The sequence below is a fragment of the Ranitomeya variabilis genome, chromosome 4, assembly GCF_051348905.1.
Source record: "Ranitomeya variabilis isolate aRanVar5 chromosome 4, aRanVar5.hap1, whole genome shotgun sequence".
NCBI classification, from domain to species: domain Eukaryota; kingdom Metazoa; phylum Chordata; class Amphibia; order Anura; family Dendrobatidae; genus Ranitomeya; species Ranitomeya variabilis.
This window is the reverse complement of record NC_135235.1, coordinates 79,712,640-79,731,710: the sequence shown is the minus strand read 5'-3', so window position 1 is coordinate 79,731,710 and position 19,071 is coordinate 79,712,640. Positions and strand designations below refer to the sequence as shown.

Sequence of the window (19,071 nt, the reverse complement as noted above, 5' to 3'; positions counted from 1 at the left end):
ACTGTCCACATTGTTCCACTTTGCACTTTGTTGTCTTCCTGAGTGGCCGTTCACATAACAAACATGTGATTTCCATGCTGGTGGTCAAGTGCCAACTAACTTCTCAAACGCTTTACTTAATCGAACATTGGAAGACGCAGAAAAAGTTGCTCAACATCATAAATTGCATACTTCCGGTGAGGACACCTGCCATTCGAGAAGGACCACAGTGGAATCCACTCCAAGTGTACACAAACTTTTGCATTGTCTCATTTTCCTTTTTGCAATTTTTAAAATGTAAAAGATGAAAATATATATTTATTTTTCATAAAATACAAAGGAAATGTGTCATCTTTAACTTTAGGCTTTCTAGAGACCATTTCATAAATTATTATTATTATTATTATTATTATTATTTATTGTTATAGTGCCATTTATTCCATGGCGCTTTACATGTGAGGAGGGGTATACATAATAAAAACAAGTACAATAATCTTAAACAATACGATTTATAACTGGTACAGGAGGAGTGAGGACCCTGCCCGCGGAGGCTCACAATCTACAAGGGATGGGTGAGAATACAGTAGGTGAGGATAGAGCTGGTCATGCAGCGGTTTGGTTGATCGGTGGTAAATGGCGCTATAATAATAAATAATAATAATAATAATTTTCAACTTGCTTAACTGCTCACAATAACAGTACTTTTGACCAGGGGTGCAACAAATTTTACATCCCACTGTATGTGTTTCAACAATGGAACCTGCATTTATCTCAAGAACAGGGCTGCTTTCAGTAGAGAGATGGTCGAAATGTACATACAAAAGAATGGACATTAACACCAGCTCTCCACTGACAGCGGTTATCTTCAGGGCAATGTTCTCAAGATAATTCATATCTTCAATACATTTATGGCATATCCTTTGGTTACAAGATGAGAATACACCTTTTACTCCACTGATATTAATAACAATGACTATCTAGCTACAATGACACCTGTCAAGGAGTGAGATATATCCGGTGGTAAATGATCCATTGGTTCTTGAAGTCAAAGTTTTGGAAGCAGGAAAAATGGCCAAATGTAAGGTTAAGAGTGACTTTGACAAGAGCCAGATTGTGATAGTTAGATGTCTGGATCAACAAATGTTCATATTGGTAGGTCTTGCTGGGTTTATTCTTTACGCATTGGTTAATACCTACCAAATCTGGTACAAGGAAGAACAAAAGGTAACAAGATTATAGTTGACCAAGACTCACAGGGGAACATAGACTAGCTAATGAGGTCTGATCCCAAAGAAGACCTACTGGACGAAGAAAGTCTGGTCACTATATCATAAGTATGGCCAGATATGTGTGTATCACTTACTTAGAATAGAAATGGCACGTGAAGAAGACAAGAAAGCAAAGGGTGGGTAAGGCTCTGGGTATTGTTTGGCTGTAAACTTTGGGTTCTGGCATTCATGGGGCTGATATTTTATATGTACTTCCTTAGGTACCTAAGCATTGCTGTAGACTAAATAAATCCCTAATTGCAGTGTCCTCTTTCAGCAGGAAAATGTGTCATGTACTTCATAAATTGTTCAGGAATGGTTGTAGGAACATCATCACAAGGAGTTCAATGTGATGACCTTGCCTCCAAATTCTGATGGAGCATTTATGGGATGTATTAGAAAAACACGATTGATCCACAGAAGCCCCGTATTTTATCTCATAGGTCATATGACATAGGACTTCAAGCATCTCTCAGCTGCTAACATCTTTGTCAGGGAAACTTAGAGGTCAGCCTATGTCTCGAAGGGTCAAGGCTGTTTTGGAGCAGGAGCATGTGACTTTTTCAATATTAGGAATGTGGTTTCAGAGTTGATTAGTGTATATAAATAATAGAAAGACATCTAATAATCTAGGTTGATAATCCGGGACTTACATTGGGCACAGAATAATGAGTAATTTTTAATAACCAGAAACATAAATTTATGCATCAATTTCTATCATCATTCCATAATCCACTAAATCAGGATAGAGAAAGGCAAAATGATAACAAACTATTAAATATTTGCAAAAGGGGAATATGGCAGTTTACTTATCATACTTAAGTTCTTTCAATACACATTTGTTACAGAAGTAGATTGGTTTCTGGAAAGTGTGGACTGGGCGAAATAACATTAGCTAAAGGGGTTATCCAGGACTACATTATTTTATTATTATGGGCCTAAGAACTAAGAGGCAGGTTGTTCTGCCCAATGCAGATCTTTGCCAACAAAGAGATGTCACAAACCACTCCTGACGGCCATTCTGCAGCTTTCGCGCACATTGCGTCAACAAAGTAATGGCTTCTCTTCCCCTCTGCTCTGTAGACGGGACATGACTGCAGATGTCATGCTGGTTGAAAGCCGGCTCCCCGCTGCCTAACTGCAGGATCAGCATGACGTCGGAAGTCGCCCCGTCGACAGTGATACCGAATCACTGGCAGGAGCGGTCTGGATAACCTCTTTAATAAGAAAACAAATGTAGCAAGCACAATTCCATAAGCATCTTCTGACAAATCACTGCTACTAGATGAATGTGCATAGTTTGCTCCGGTATTGCTATGACGTAACAACCGTGAGTCATTATGGTACAACAAAGGGCAATTTGGGGTCAGTTAATTGTACTGTGTTATAGCTATAATGCTTTTTCAGAGAAAGGACTGTCTGCTCGCAGTGTAGACAGTGAGGTCAGTGGATCTATCTTTCTGTCAAACTGTCATACATTTCATTTGACGAATATTTGCACTAAAAGGCATTTACACATTCAAATAGTACTGTGTTCAAAATATCTACAGGCACTCAATATTGCTGCCAATAGCAGCCACCACTATGTAAGCCCTTATTGTCCACATGTAATATATGTAAAAGTAGATAAAATCAGCACCTGATATTAATATAGTATTAACTTTGATTTAAGAGAGACAACGCTAACCCCATCCCCATAAAATATGGCATTTATTTAAGCAAATTAACTAATGTATAAAGACAATGCCTATAGTCACTCAATATGGCTGCCTATATTGGCTGTCACTGAGTCTAGTTGACAGACCTTGCTAAGAATCTACTAGTATGAAAAATGTAGTAATAAAGTATAATATGACATCATTTAAGGATAACTGTTCTTCCAAATAAAATTGGCAGAAATGGAGTAGTGCTTGGCCCCAAAACAAGATAAAACTGCTTTTGGTGCACATACCAGTCTGATATGGTTAGAAGTTGTCCAAAATATCATGCTCCGACACTTGACATCCACTGTTTTTCAGTGGGCAGTTCCTTTCCATCGGCAATTTCCCAGCACTCTAAGTGTCGGAGCTTTTTTCCAGCATGTATTGCACCTGACATTGTCCAAAACTTTCCAACCTCAAAGTGAATATCCTGCTCTCTGCTAACTGTATGCTGTTTAACAGAGAAGAAAGTAAGATCAGGGAGACAAAGACCTGTCCCCACTCCTTGTAATCCATCTCAGCATCAGTGATGCTAAAGATGGATTACATATGCCAAAAGGCAGACAACACTTTTTAATCATTTTCTTTCTTAACGCTAACTAAAGTTCAATTCTGCAGGCTGAAGCCTTTAAAGAGGACCTTTTACCAATTTTAGTTTGTTAATAGACCACCACGTGCAATAGTGACTGCAAAGCAGAAAACATTTCTCCTCTCTCGATATTAGCTTGCAAAGTTTAGGTTAAAATTTATGTTAAGACTAAGGAGGCGTTACCAGAGATTCTTCTCTGAGGGTGTGTACTTTTTTCCTGTTTTGACATTGACCAATCGTAGGCAGGAGGTGTCATACACAATTAAAAAGAAAGGAAGAAACGGTCAGAACAGCTTTCTCCTGTGAGACATCTAACTACACACAACCCTGCTCTCCTCCAGAATCTCACTTCTGGTATCTACGTTGCAGAGTAGAGGAGCATGGACAGTGCTTTGAGATAAAAGAAGTGTTTGTAATGATACATAACTCTGCACTATTCCTCTTACTCACTCACTGACTGCCATGAGATGAAAGCGGCAGGAGGTGTTTGTAATAACACATTGCTCTGCTCTACTCTAATACCCCCACACTGACTGCTGTGATATGAAAGTAGCAGGAAGTGTTTGTAATGACACATCATCAACTCTGTACGACTCTGTACAGTAGATACGAACAGTCAGACCACAGTGGAAAGCAGGGCTGTGTGTCAACATTTTTCTATTAAAAAAAAAAGATGCACGATTAAATACTAACGGCACTTCTCTGGTGGCAATATCTGCTCAGAGATTGAATGAAATCTGATTGGATTGTTACACTGTTATAGAAAAACCCCAGCAGTGCTTTCAGTTCGAAACATAAGAGGTGGGCAGATGTGCAAGGCAATGCCCCTGGGGCAATCCATAGAGTAATAAAGGTTTGTACACATAAAATGCTATGCTGAGCAACTGAAAAGTATTCTATTGCATCTATTAGATAAGACACATTATCTGCTGCATATTCACACTCAGTCAGCATCCAAACACAAGGGAGATCCCCTTTTGATCTGTCTATGTCAATCATATCCCCATTAGGTGTTATGACTGCGCTAGACATAGGTAAAATCAAAGAAGCCTATACTGTCAAACACTATAGTTTGTTCTATGGAAGCTAATTCATAGCACTCAAGGTCATTCATATCGTAAACACTATTCACAAGATTTACGTGGTTGATAAGTGTGTTTCATCTAAACAAGGGAAATTATGAAATTCTAATCTATGTCATTACAATTTGCTTGTGTGAATTAAAATGGAGTTAGTGCACTGGGCACAGGCACAGAGAACAAAAAATGGTCCAAAATGTTTTTTATGCTGAAGCATTACAATTTCCCTTCACTGGAACTAATGGGCTTTGGCCAACCCCTGAATAAATAACCCATAGCATTATACATCTTCAACAAAACATTGGCACAATGCAGTCAGGATAGTAACATTTTCCTGACATTCACCAAACACAGACTCATCCTTCAGGCTGCCAAGTAGAGAAGCGTGATTTGTTACTCCACAGAACACTTTCCACTGCTCCAAAATCCAGTGGCAGTTGCTTTATACCACTATATCTGACACTTGGCATTGTGCTTGGTGACATAAGGCTTGGATGAAGTTGTTCGGCTAAGGCAACTCATGTCAAAGAAGCTCCTGGTGCACAGATTTTCGTGCTTTAGGAGGTTTGGACTTTCTGGCATAACTTGCTATGAAAAGTCGTAAAATTTTGGCACAACTTTCGGCGTTTTCATGCCAGTGTCTCCCACCTACGCCAAAATGGTCCAGGTTTGGTTGAAGCTGGGGCGTGTCAGGAGTACAGCAGGGCATGACTCCATGGCTCATCTAATTCAGGATGAGCTGTGGCGTTTCTTATGCCAGAAATCTTACTTCTGTCAAAGACTGGTGATAAGATGTCCTGAATGGTGCAACCTTCTTCATGAATCAGGAGCATCTGATGAGTGGCATGTGCCTCTGTGCACCATTCCAGAAATCTTACACTAGTCGCTGACTGCAGTAAGATATGTAGTGTAAGTAACGCTATAGCTCCTAATGAATCAGGAGCATCTGTCTCCACCATGTCCTCTCATCAAGACTAGTGGGAAAACCATCGGTCTTGATGAATCAGGGCCTATGTGCCTCAACACTCAGCAATCTCGATCTCTAACTTCACGTGGTCTCTCCTTCAGTGTTGTGTTGCTATGGTTCCACTTTTAAATGATTCCATTGATGGGATGGAGGAATATGTAGGAGGGAAGAAATTTCATGAACTGAATTGTTACAATGGCGGCAACCTATTACAGGACCGTGCTAGTATCAGTGACCTCTTTACAATGAGCCATTCTTTCCTAAATGTTAGTAGTAAAGACAGACTGCATAGTAAGGGCTTGACGTTATACACTGCGGGCAATGGGGCTGAATGAAAAAACTGATAGTTTGTCCCAATACTTTTGTATACACACACATTTATACACACATATAGAAAAATGTATCAGGACTAAAGTTGCCACCTGCAGTTTTTCATAAATTGCCAATACATCTACTAGGTTTCCAATCCAGTGCCCATGAACAGTCAGTCTCCTAAAAATGTTATTGAAAATAAGGTAACACCTAAGTGGGAAAGAAATAACCCCAGCCCCTACCGAAATTTGACTTACCCTTCAGCATTACATTCCTTATGAAGAAGGATAATTTCTGGCAATAAACCTATCAAAAATCATTGTTGTAGCATAGAAGAAATTATAGTGCAACTATCACTATTTTTAACAAACCTCCTGAAAGCAAAATTCTCCAAGAACCTCCATAAATAATGGTAATCTAATAGAACTGTGCTTTATGAGCCTCCTCCATTCATGGTGGGGCGTTTTATATACTGTGATGTCACCGCATGAACATGTACAGCCAAGATTGTCCTTGAAAAGTCTGAAATGTCACACGTCTTCGAAGAGAGAATTATGTCTTTCAGATTTTGCCAATTTTTTTTTTATAACCACAGCTATGAACACTCGTCACAGTGGGCATCCCTCGTCCACATGGTAAACAAACAGTAGTTTTTATGAGTTTTGGCCGACATGGCCAACATAGAAGTCTATACTGGAAGAAGAGAGTAAAAGTTTAATACACAGCATTATTTTCTTACTGTGCCTATATTCACACATAGATGTAGCAAACCTGTTCTCCTGAAATGTAGCAGAGCTGAGTGGGTCAGTTACGCAACTCACTGAGCTATCGTTGTGATACGCGCTTTTACGTACTACCGCGCCACTCAAGGAATGATCACTATGCACAAGTAACATGGCCCATAGTATTAAATGACATCTGTCAATCACTCAATATTCACTTTTGTACCAAACCACGTCCCTACTTCGCACAAGATAAAACACCGCGGTCAGCCCTCTACTGCTGGTATATTCATAAAAATGTCAGCGAGATGGAGCATGAATAGGCAGCGTTCACATTGAAATCAACAGCATAAAAAGGTGATGTAATAAAAAGAGGCGTAACGAAGGCGGAGCTGGACGTACAAAAAAAACAGTATGGCATTACTGTGGAAAATGACTAAAAATTGATATAATCCTTTATAAAACCATTACGGCATGAAAGAGATTATAAAGAAAAAAAAGAGCTTATAATAAAAATAATAAAGTCGTAATTATTCACACAGAACAGAAAAACAGGTGCTGCCATGGATTTCATTTCACACTGAGACGATTCGAATCTTGACGGCTCTCATTTTTTCCAAACCATTCACAAGCTGAGATTTCCACAGTATTAAAATCGAGTCGTGGGATAGTAAGTGGCAAGTAGGTGTAATGACCACGACTGTGGACACCCCTTCATTGCATTATCTATCTATCTATCTATCTATCTATCTATCTATCTATCTATCTATCTATCTGAGAAATAAAATGTATTAATTGATTTCTCTTTTATTTTTGTGTATTATATGTATTATATTGTGTATGTTATAGTTGCGTTTTACGTAATACAGATTTTAGCCTTTATTTTACCACCCTCCATTTACACTGTACAATCTCTAACTAAACAGACAAAGCACCTGTTTGCACAATGCAAGAACCAGGAGTACACTGCAATAAAATGCAATCCTGCCATGATTCAGATTTACAAAGCTGAATCTCAATACATTTTGCTAATCCTAGTACAGCAGGTACCAATCTCCACCGATAAGACCATCTATTGGACATATTGATAGCCATCAAAGCCTGTAGACTCCTACAGAACCCCAAACCTGCCCATAACAGAAAGTTCTCGGAGCAGCATGGGCATAGGATTGGCATATATATAATATATATATATATATATTAAACCTGATAGATAGAAGTCCAATCGGTGATATTCTACAAGGCAATGCCATAAGCAGGATCTGATCACCCATGTGAAGGTGTGTCTATATGATGGCACATGAAGTCCTTTACTGTTTTCCTCCTATATGCACACCCAGCAGACTCCATTGTACACCACCAGCATCATATCTGGTGGTCTTTTTTTTTTTTTTAAATAAATTAATATGTTGATGACAGTAAGCACGGCAAGCACAATGCAAGCAGCAGACATATCTGTTACCTTTTTTCCTTTCTTTTTCCTATGTGCAGGCTTGGAAATTTTCTCCTTGGGTTCCTCACTCATTTTATTGGTATATTGTAAGTAAAGTGATCGCTGTTCCTATATATTCCAACATCCGAAGGCAAGGAGTGAAATCAAAACACAGAAACCCAAAGTCCTTCTCCCGATATGTCACAGACAAGTGCTGCTTTGAAGCTGATAGCTCTACAGTCTTGACTTCCAGCTGCACAGACAGAAAGTGCCCATGCCTTGGCTTAAAGGGAGGAAAAAAAAAACTGGGAGTTTCCCTGACACAAAAGACTATTATTCCTTTAAATAAATGAGCGTTAACCCCATCCGGCATTAACTATACTATATCCCTGAAGTCAATTGGAATAAGACTTTGAAGCCTTGTCCTCCCAACAGTGTTTCCAGGCTTTAAATGGTATTGACGGGAACAGGAATGAGCTGCAGATTGCTGACAAGTCTGGGAAGCTTTTCCTCCTTGGATGATCTGCTCTTTTTTCTCTCTCGTGGACTGGAAAGTGAATATGAATTTCACTGATTGCAGCGAGCGTCTTAATACTAACACATGTGTTAAATGCATCAAGGCATGGCAGAGAGGAGAAGGACTCACGCTCCCTCTGCCTTTCAAGCCACTCCCAGGCTGGCGAGCAAAACAATCAAGTTACATCAAACTGTTGGTGATAATGAGGTTCATTTTAACCATCTCTAGGAATGATTTCACAAAGCCTGAAGATTTAGAGTCATATGACGTTATCGTGAGAAATATTATCAAAGCTACCATATTGTTGGTGAGAAGGCATCTACTGGGTCTTCATGTTTAATCCTGTGACATTACAGCACTTAGATGTACAAAATAAATCATAGCGATTTTTTGTACTTTTCCTTAAAAAGTGATTTTTGACTCTAGGTGACCATATAGTGTTTCTTCAGAATATCTTCTCGACAGTTACCTTTTTATTATTATTTTAAGGCGCTCTTTACTTTGGACAACATCGTATTGTTTAAGAGTTTATTGATAACCATTTAAAGGCTATCTTGCTGCTCGGACCTCTTACCATAAGGGGAAAAAAAGACACATGGCATGTAAGGCAGGTGTTAGAGAATGGTCTAACCCTCTAAAATGGTGCCTAAGAATCGGCAATCATTCAGTTAACAGTTATCAAACTTGATTTACTCAGTGACCTGCACGTTTGGCCTGGTACACGTGTAACATCTGAACATGTTGTGTTCATTTTTTTGTTCCTCAATTACCTTTTCCTTTAAAGACTGGATGTTAGTTTTCAATATCTCTCGATAGGTTTTCTATATCTCTGATATAGTGGTTTCACCTCACCGCCCTTTGATGTCTACAAGGGCACTCGTCAAGGCTTCCCACTTGACGTCCACAAGGGCACTCGTCAAGGCTTACCTCTGTCCTATTTATCATCGGTTTTAGCCCTAGAGTCTCTATTAATCACAATCAGGCAAAATCGTGACATCGAGGACCTTCAGATGACTTCTGTTATTCAGTAAATTTGCAACTTCACATCCGATATTTTACTTTGAATTTGTTTTCTCCACATCCTTCCTTACCAATCTTCTATGTGTCCTAGTCAGCTTTAGTCTTTGGTCCTGTAATGAACATTCCAAAATCGAGGGCTCTCAATAAGGTTAAAGAAAACCTGGCATTAGGATTTTATGTCCCAAACTAACATTTGTAAAAGTGCTTTAAATGCAGAGTAAATCCTTACTTTGCTGGTAAAAATTATTTTTGTTGTTTTAAAGAAATCCATCATTGAAATTGTATGCTAATAAGTTGCAAGTGCTTAACAGTGGGATGGTGCACTTGCAGCCCCCTGCCTTTCTCTCTATTCCCTTCCCACTGCCTGCCTTATGTCTCTCACTGATAGGTCCCTCCCGTTTCAGTGACCGGCCTTGCCTTGATGACATCTATCAGTCTGAGACTGGAAGCAGGTGCTGGGCAGGGAATGGAGAGAAGGCCTGAGGGCTTTATGGGCATTGTCCCACCCACTGCACTTGTATGTAATTAGCATACAAATTCAAGGATGGCTTTGTATGAAAACAAATTTCTACAATCATGGTATGATTTAATGCAATCAGTTTGAGATATAAAAACCTGATGAGTTCCCTTTACACAATCCACTTTCTTCCTCCTGTTGCTTGCCACCCTGTGCACGAGTCACATTTTTTTTACTCTTGATAGGTATTCACAAATAGTTTACAAAGGTGGACAGTGCTCAGCAAAGGGATGGTTTATCACTGAATAAAGGAATGAAAAATGGCATCTCTTGGTACATGATTAACAAAAATATTATTTTCTACCTTATCCAATGTTCAAGATAAATTTCAGCAATCCTGGACTGCATGGAAGTAATATGCCTTTCTACCTGGCAATTCCAGGAGCTTTCTCTCCCTTTAGTCAATTTATTCCACTAGGAGTACTGTTCCTCTCCCCTTCCTTTTTAGTCCTTCTCATTTCCCCTCTCTTTTTTCCTTTTCTATATTCCAGTAATGTTATATAATTCCATACTAATATTTACAGCTTCAGTATTAAACATATCCCAGTATAATAAAGGTTTCATTGTCTCATACAGTGAATATCATGGCACGGATTTTCATCTTTTCTTCCATGGAAACTTTGGTTGAACTTTTTGACATTTTTGCCAAACTCCTGAAATGTGGAAGAATAGAACTAATATATAAAAATGTATTTCCTAAATAATTTCCAGAGCATTTAATACTAAAATATGTGAAAGGAATACTGCGTAGAGGCCTAAGAGATCACAAGACAAGGTTTTTATTTCAAACATATGGAAGCTTTAACCTTGCAGAAAATATGTCAATAGGAAATCAGGGATGGGCACCAGCATTAAAATGTGAAGACTTTGGCAGTGATTATATAGTAACCAAATGCAATAATGTAGAATCTCTGCCAGTTATACATAATTCATTCATACTCAATGCTTACCATGGGACAAAAAGCTTTCAGAGTTCCTCTGGACTTCTCTAGTAAAAAAATGAAGTTTTTTTAATATTCTTCTCCCATATTATACCATCATCTCATAATATCTTTGTCTTCAACCAGTACATTTTACTTTTATACATACATGCTACTTCTGTTCATTGTACATGTGCACAGAACAAATGACAACACACATCCGATTCATTCTTACTGTTTTTTCCCAAGTGTTATGTGTTAACGAAGAGATATATTACCTGCAAGATATAAAGTAACATACTCACCGTTAGCTCTTCTCTCTAGTTTTTTTTATTTGTAGTTAAAAGAGTAACAGAGCTAAAACCTCAATTGAGTTATGTATTGATTTTGAAAATCTCTGGTAAACTATGCGTTTCAGGCTTTTTTTTTTTATTTTGTGATGTGTTTTTCACTTTTACATATAATCTATTAAAAATTAGGTAGTAGGTTTGAGACAAAAACAATTTGCCTCGATTTTCCAAAATATTCAGATTTAGTTTTTTTGCTGATTTGTAGAGGGTCAAGTGTGAAAGTAAAAATAATAATCACCTATACGTTCACCTGTCCTCCCTCTGGAGCTCTACGAAGGACAGGCCTGAGGGCTGCAATGGCGGAGATGGTGAGCAGCACATTGAATTAACTAACCTGAACTTTATCAGATTTGCTTCACTACTATATATATATATATATATATATATATATATATATATATATATATATATATATGTGTATGTGTGTATGTATATATATATATATATATATATATATATATATATATATACTAGATGGTGGCCCGATTCTAACGCATCAGGTATTCTAGAATATGCATGTCCACGTAGTATATTGCCCAGCCGCGTAGTATATTGCCCAGTGACGTAGTATATTGCCCAGTGACGTAGTATACAGCACAGAGCCACGTAGTATATTGCCCAGTGACGTAGTATACAGCACAGAGCCACGTAGTATATTGCCCAGTGACATAGTATACGGCACAGAGCCACATAGTATATTGCCCAGCCACGTAGTATATTGGCCAGTCTCGTAGTATATTGCCCAGCTACGTAGTATATTGCCCAGCCACGTATGTCACAGGTTAAAAAATAAAAAATAAACATATACTCACCTTCCGAGGGCCCCTTGTAGTCCTGTCGCTTCCGGTGCCAGGGTTGGTATGAGCGCAGGACCTGTGATGACGTCGTCATGGCAGGTCCTTCTCGCGCAGGCGTACAGGACCTGTGATGACGTCGCGGTCACATGACCGTGACGTCATGGCAGGTCCTTCTCGCATACCATCCTTGCCACGGAACGTGCCGCTTGCATGGAGCGGTCACCGGAGCGTTGCGAGGAGTGGGAAAGGCGGCGGAAGGTGAGCATATAATGATTTTTTAGTTTTTTTATTATTTTGAACATTAGACGTTTTTATTATTGACGCTGCATAGGCAGCATTAATAGTAAAAACTTGGTCACACAGGGTTAATAGCGGCGGTAACGGAGTGAGTTACCCGTGGCATAACGCGGTCCGTTACCGCTGGCATTAACCCTGTGTGAGAGGTGACTGCGGGGAGTATGGAGCGGGCGCTGGGCACTGACTGCAGGGGAGTAGGGAGGGACTAATCGGACCGTGGCCGTCGCTGATTGGTCGCGGCAGCCATGACAGGCAGCTAGCGAGACCAATCAGCGACTTGGATTCCATGACAGACAGAGGCAGCGACCAATGAATATCCGTGACAGACAGAAGGATAGAAAGACGGAAGTGACCCTTAGACAATTATATAGTAGATATATATATATATATAAAAAGAAAAAGAAATCTCCTAGTTTTCACTACTAGTGAGATGTATAGGTGATTATTATTTTTACTTTAGTGAATCACTAGTAATACTAGTCTCATATTTCCTGTTCTATAGCGATAGACAGATAGATTTACAATTAAATGTGATATGACTTTGTTAAGTCGATAACAGAGGATCCACTTATTCATAATAGGTTATGGTCTTATCTCACCTGTCCCCTCTCTTCAGAATGGTGTTTGCCCAGATCAGAGAATGCCTAGAAAAACTCTCTTGTAAGAGCTAAAGAGTCAGACTCATTCTATTGCATCTTACATAATGATGAGCGAACTTGCTCAGATGAGGTGTTATCTGAGCATGCTCCGGTGCTAACCGAGTGTCTTCGGCCTGCTGGAATAATATGTTCAATTCCCTGCGGCTGCATGTCTGTGACTGTTCGACAGCCGCAACACATGCAAGAATTGCCTATCAAACAGGAAATCCCCGCCTATTGTTGCAGCTGTTGAGCAGTCACAGACATGCAGGCGCAGGGACACGAACATATTATTCGAGCACGCCGAAGACACTCGGTTAGCACCGGAGCATACTCACATAACACCTTATCTGAGCAAGTTCGCTTATCATTAATCCTATATCATGTGTCTGCTGTACAGAACAACATGTACATATGTGGTGAAAATTGTTGGTACCCCTCGTTTAATGACAGAAAAACTCACAATGGTCACAGAAATAACTTGAATCTGACAAAAGTAATAATAAATAAAAGATCTATGAAAATGAACAAATGAAAGTCAGACATTGCTTATTAACCATGCTTCCACAGACTTAAAAAATAAATACCGTATATACTCGAGTATAAGCCGACCCGAGTATAAGCCGACCCCCCTAATTTTGCCACAAAAAACTGGGAAAACTTATTGACTCGAGTATAAGCCTAGGGTGGAAAATGCAGCAGCTACCGGTAAATGTCAAAAATAAAAATAGATGCTCCATACCATTCATTATTGCCCCATAGATGCTCCATATAAAGCTGTGCCATACATAATGCTCCATACCATTGATTATTGCCCCATATATTATCCATATATAGCTGTGCCATATAGAATGCTCTGCACCGTTCATTATGGCCCCATAGATGCTCCATATAAAGCTGTGCCACATATACAATGCTCTGCACCGTTCATTATGGCCCTATAGATGCTCCATATAAAGCTGTGCCATATATGCTCTGCACCGTTCATTATGGCCCCATAGATGCTCCATATAAAGCTGTGCCACATATACAATGCTCTGCACCGTTCATTATGGCCCTATAGATGCTCCATATAAAGCTGTGCCATATATGCTCTGCACCGTTCATTATGGCCCCATAGATGCTCCACATAAAGCTGTGCCATATATGCTCTGCACCGTTCATTATGGCCCTATAGATGCTCCATATAAAGCTGTGCCATATATGCTCTGCACCATTCAGTTTAGCCCCATAGATGCTCCTTATAAAGCTGTGCCATATATGCTCTGCACCGTTCATTATGGCCCCATAGATGCTCCATATAAAGCTGTGCCACATATACAATGCTCTGCACCGTTCATTATGGCCCTATAGATGCTCCATATAAAGCTGTGCCATATATGCTCCGCACCGTTCATTATGGCCCCATAGATGCTCCACATAAAGCTGTGCCATATATGCTCTGCACCGTTCATTATGGCCCTATAGATGCTCCATATAAAGCTGTGCCATATATGCTCTGCACCGTTCATTATGGCCCCATAGATGCTCCTTATAAAGCTGTGCCATATATGCTCTGCACCGTTCATTATGGCCCCATAGATGCTCCTTATAAAGCTGTGCCATATATGCTCTGCACCATTCAGTTTAGCCCCATAGATGCTCCTTATAAAGCTGTGCCATATATGCTCTGCACCGTTCATTATGGCCCGATAGATGCTCCTTATATAGCTGTGCCCTATATGCTCTGCACCGTTCAGTTTGGCCCCATAGATGCTCCTTATATAGCTGTGCCCTATATGCTCTGCACCGTTCAGTTTGGCCCTATAGATGCTCCTTATATAGCTGTGCCCTATATGCTCTGCACCGTTCAGTTTGGCCCCATAGATGCTCCTTATATAGCTGTGCCCTATATGCTCTGCACCGTTCAGTTTGGCCCCATAGATGCTCCTTATATAGCTGTGCCCTATATGCTCTGCACCGTTCAGTTTGGCCCCATAGATGCTCCTTATAAAGCTGTGCCCTATATGCTCTGCACCGTTCATTATGGCCCTATAGATGCTCCATATAAAGCTGTGCCATATATGCTCTGCACCGTTCAGTTTGGCCCCATAGATGCTCATTATAAAGCTGTGCCATATATGCTCTGCACCGTTCAGTTTGGCCCCATAGATGCTCTTATAAAGCTGCCCCATATATAATGCTCTGCACCGTTCAGTTTGGCCCCATAGATGCTCCTTATATAGCTGTGCCCTATATGCTCTGCACCGTTCAGTATGGCCCCATAGATGCTGTTATAAAGCTGCCCCATATATAATGCTCTGCACCGTTCAGTTTGGCCCCATAGATGCTCCTTATATAGCTGTGCCCTATATGCTCTGCACCGGTCATTATGGCCCCATAGATGCTCATTATAAAGCTGCCCCATATATAATGCTCTGCAGCGTTCAGTTTGGCCCCATAGATGCTCCACATAAAGCTGTGCCATATATAACGCTGCTGCTGCTGCAATAAAAAAAAAAAACACATACTCACCTCTCTTGCTTGCAGCTCCCCAGCGTCCGGTCCCGGCGTCTCTCCGCACTGACTGATCAGGCAGAGGGCGGCACGCACACTATATGCGTCATCGCGCCCTCTGACCTGAACAGTCAGAGCGGAGAGACGCCGGGAAGACAGAGCGGCGCCCGGCGTGTGGAACGAGGACAGGTAAATATGCGATACTTACCTGCTCCCGGCGTCCCGCTCCTTCCCCCGGACAGCTGGTCTCCGGGTGCCGCAGCCTCTTCCTCTATCAGCGGTCACCGGCACCGCTGATTAGAGAAATTAATATTCATTTCTCTAATGAGCGGTCCCACGTGACCGCTGTACAGGGGAAGAGCTGCGGCACCCGAAGACAGTGTGACGGGCAGGGGGAGCGTCAGGATCGCCGGGACTAGGTAAGTATGCCTCAGCGCTCTCTCCCCCTCACCCGCCGACCCTGCCACAGACCGTGACTCGAGTATAAGCCGAGAGGGGCACTTTCAGCCCAAAAATTTGGGCTGAAAATCTCGGCTTATACTCGAGTATATACGGTAAATAAAACTCATGAAATAGGCCTGGACAGAAATGATGGGACCCTTAACTTAATATTTTGTTGTACAACCTTTTGAGGCAATCACTGCAATCAAACGATTCCTGTAACTGTCAATGAGACTTCTGCACCTCTCCACAGGTATTTTGGCCCACTCCTCAAGAGCAAACTGCTCGAGATGTCTCGTGTTTGAAGGTTGCCTTTTCCAGACGGCATGTCTCAGCTCTTTCCAAAGATGCTCAATAGAATTTAGGTCAGGGCTCATAGAAGGCCACTTCAGAATAGTCCAGTGTTTTCCTCTGAGCCATTCTTGGGTGTTTTTAGCTGTGTGTTTTGGGTCATTATCCTGTTGCAAGACCCATGACCTACGACTGAGACCAAGCTTTCTGACACTGGGCAGCACATTTCTCTCTATAATCCCTTGATAGTCTTGATATTTCATTGTACCCTGCACAGATTCTAAGCACAGAGGGACAGATGCAGCAAAGCAGCCCCAGTAAATAACAGAGCCTCCTCCATGTTTCACAGTAGGGACAGTATTCTTTACTTGATATGCTTCATTTTTCCGTCTGTAAACATTGAGCTCATGTGCCTTGTCAAACAGTTAAATTTTTGTCTCATCTGTCCATAGGACATTCTCCCAGAAGCTTTATGGCTTGTCAACATATAGTTTGGCAAATTCCAGTCTGGCTTTTTTATGATTTTTTTTCAACAATGGTGTCCTCCTTGGTCGTCTCCCATGAAGTACACTTTGGTTCAGACAACGACGGATGGTGCGATCTGACATTGATGTTACTTGAGCTTGAAGTTGACCTTTAATTTGTTTAGAAGTTTTTCTGGGCTCTTTTGTTACCATTCGTATTATCCGTTTCTTTGATTTGTCATAAATTTTCCTCCTGCGGCCACGTCCAGGAAGTTGGCTACAGTTCCATGGATCTTAAATTTCTGAATAATATGTGCAACTGTAGTCACAGGAACATCAAGCTGCTTGGAGATGGTCTCATAACTTTTACCTTTAACATGTTTGTCTATAATTTTCGTTCTAATCTCCTGAGACAACTCTTTCCTTTGCTTCCTCTGGTCCATGTTGAGTGTGATACACACCATGTCACCAAACAACACAGTGAGTATCTGTAGCCTTATATACAGACCCACTCACTGATTCCAAGACTGTAGACACCTGTGATGCTAGTTTGTGGACACACCTTGATTTAACATGTCCCTTTTGTCACATTATTTTCAGGGGTACCATTATTTCTGTACAGGCCTATTTAATGAGTTTTATTTATTTTTTTTAATTCTGTGGAAGCATGGTTGGAAAGCAATGTATGACTTTCATTTGCTCATTTTCATAGTTTTTTTATTTATTAGTTTTTTTCAGATTCAAGTTATCTCCGTGACCATTGTGGGTTTTTCTGTCATTAAACGAGGGGTACCAACAATTTTGACCATGTGTGTAAGAGGCTAGTAGTAGGCTTGGTATACAGTGCGAAAATTGCAAGATTTCTGAATTTTTTTTAATAGAGATGAGCAGATCTAAAAAAAAAATTAAGTTAGCCAAAACGAACAGATTGCGATTTGCAAAGACGTTTTTCTCTATGAACTGAAAGTGCCTTATATTAGAGTCCCCAGAGCATACTAAACGTAAGATGAAAAAAGGAAATAAAAAAAGTCATGCTTAATCTTTCTAGCTGTTTCCTGCCCATTGTTGGTCCTCTACGCCTCTTTTCCAGACGCAGGACCCAAAGATCACTGAGCATACGTTGTGACCTCCATGGCCTACAGCCAGAGGTTTCTAGATCAGTGCTCAGTCCAGGTTGGAACTTCTAGACAAGAGTAAGCCCTGGAGCATGCACAGTGAACTCCAGGGCCTGCTCGCAGCCTGAAGCCCTGGCCTAGAGCACTGGACTGGAAATATGGTGCAACAGAGGACCTTTCAGGGGACAGCTGTGGCCAGAAAGGTGAGTGGTGAGGTATTTTTTTTTCTTTTTAACCTTCTGCTGGCACTATACTATCAAGCAAGATGGCAGCCACACCTGTCCACCATTATGCTGAATTCTTACAGAGCAAATGATAAAAAAAAATCTGTATTCTCCAGAATGTGGATTTTTGTAAAATTCGAGTACAATTCAATTCCGCTCAAAGACATTCACCCATCTCTAATAGAAAATACATGGCTGTGATTGTTCGGCCAATGGCTGATACAGCGCTGCCCACAGTTTGGGCAGTATGTATTAGCTGACAGGTTCGCTTTAAGTGACATGAAAAAAAATTATCCCAAAATATTTAAAAAAAAATACATTTATCTAAAAAACCTGATTTAATTAACCAATGACACATTTCTACTGACACGTTCCCTTTAAGCAAAAGCACCATCTATTTTCATATCATAAATAGGGAAAAAAATTGATCTTTTTATTGACATTACTAACCCGTCATGATCATGGCCTTCTTAAGAAGTCGTTAGCCGTTCCTCATGTCGGGTGGTATACAATCAGACCAAACTGCGCCATAGATAATAATGTTTTGCATTGCTCAAGATTCGTCATCGACAAGCAGCACAATCGCTTTTGACATGTCTAAGCTGAAAGCTAATAGCACGGCTATTACCTTCTATTACAATTCATTTTGCCATTGCAGAGAATTTCTGATGCATTTGTGCATTGCCATGACAACATAGCGTGGCCTCACTCACTTGTTGGACATCTCATGTAAAACCCGACCAGAACGGAATATTGCACTCCGCAAGCAGCAATTATAGTTACACAACCACCAGGGTTGCCTGTGATTAAAATGTCCAGACGCTGAGCATTCACTGCTGAAGAGTAGACGCTAAAATACACTAATGGTTAATTCCTGCTGTTATAGGAAAACGCCATTACAACATATATATACATATATATACACGTTGTGTGCAT

General features: G+C 40.5%; 1 protein-coding gene across 5 annotated transcripts in view; it reads right to left on the bottom strand.

The window, feature by feature from the left end:
• ANK3 (ankyrin 3) overlaps positions 1–19,071 on the bottom strand; it is a 756,238-nt gene that overhangs the window by 532,045 nt on the left and 205,122 nt on the right. For 3 of the 5 annotated variants that reach the window (XM_077258804.1, XM_077258807.1, XM_077258818.1), the window contains exon 1: positions 8,079–8,806. The exons of the other annotated variants lie outside the window; for them this stretch is intronic. In XM_077258804.1, the coding sequence (XP_077114919.1) occupies positions 8,079–8,141 (63 nt within the window). In that variant the 5' untranslated portion in view covers positions 8,142–8,806. Of the gene's footprint in view, positions 1–8,078; positions 8,807–19,071 lie in introns of those variants that run through there. 5 annotated transcript variants of the gene reach the window in all.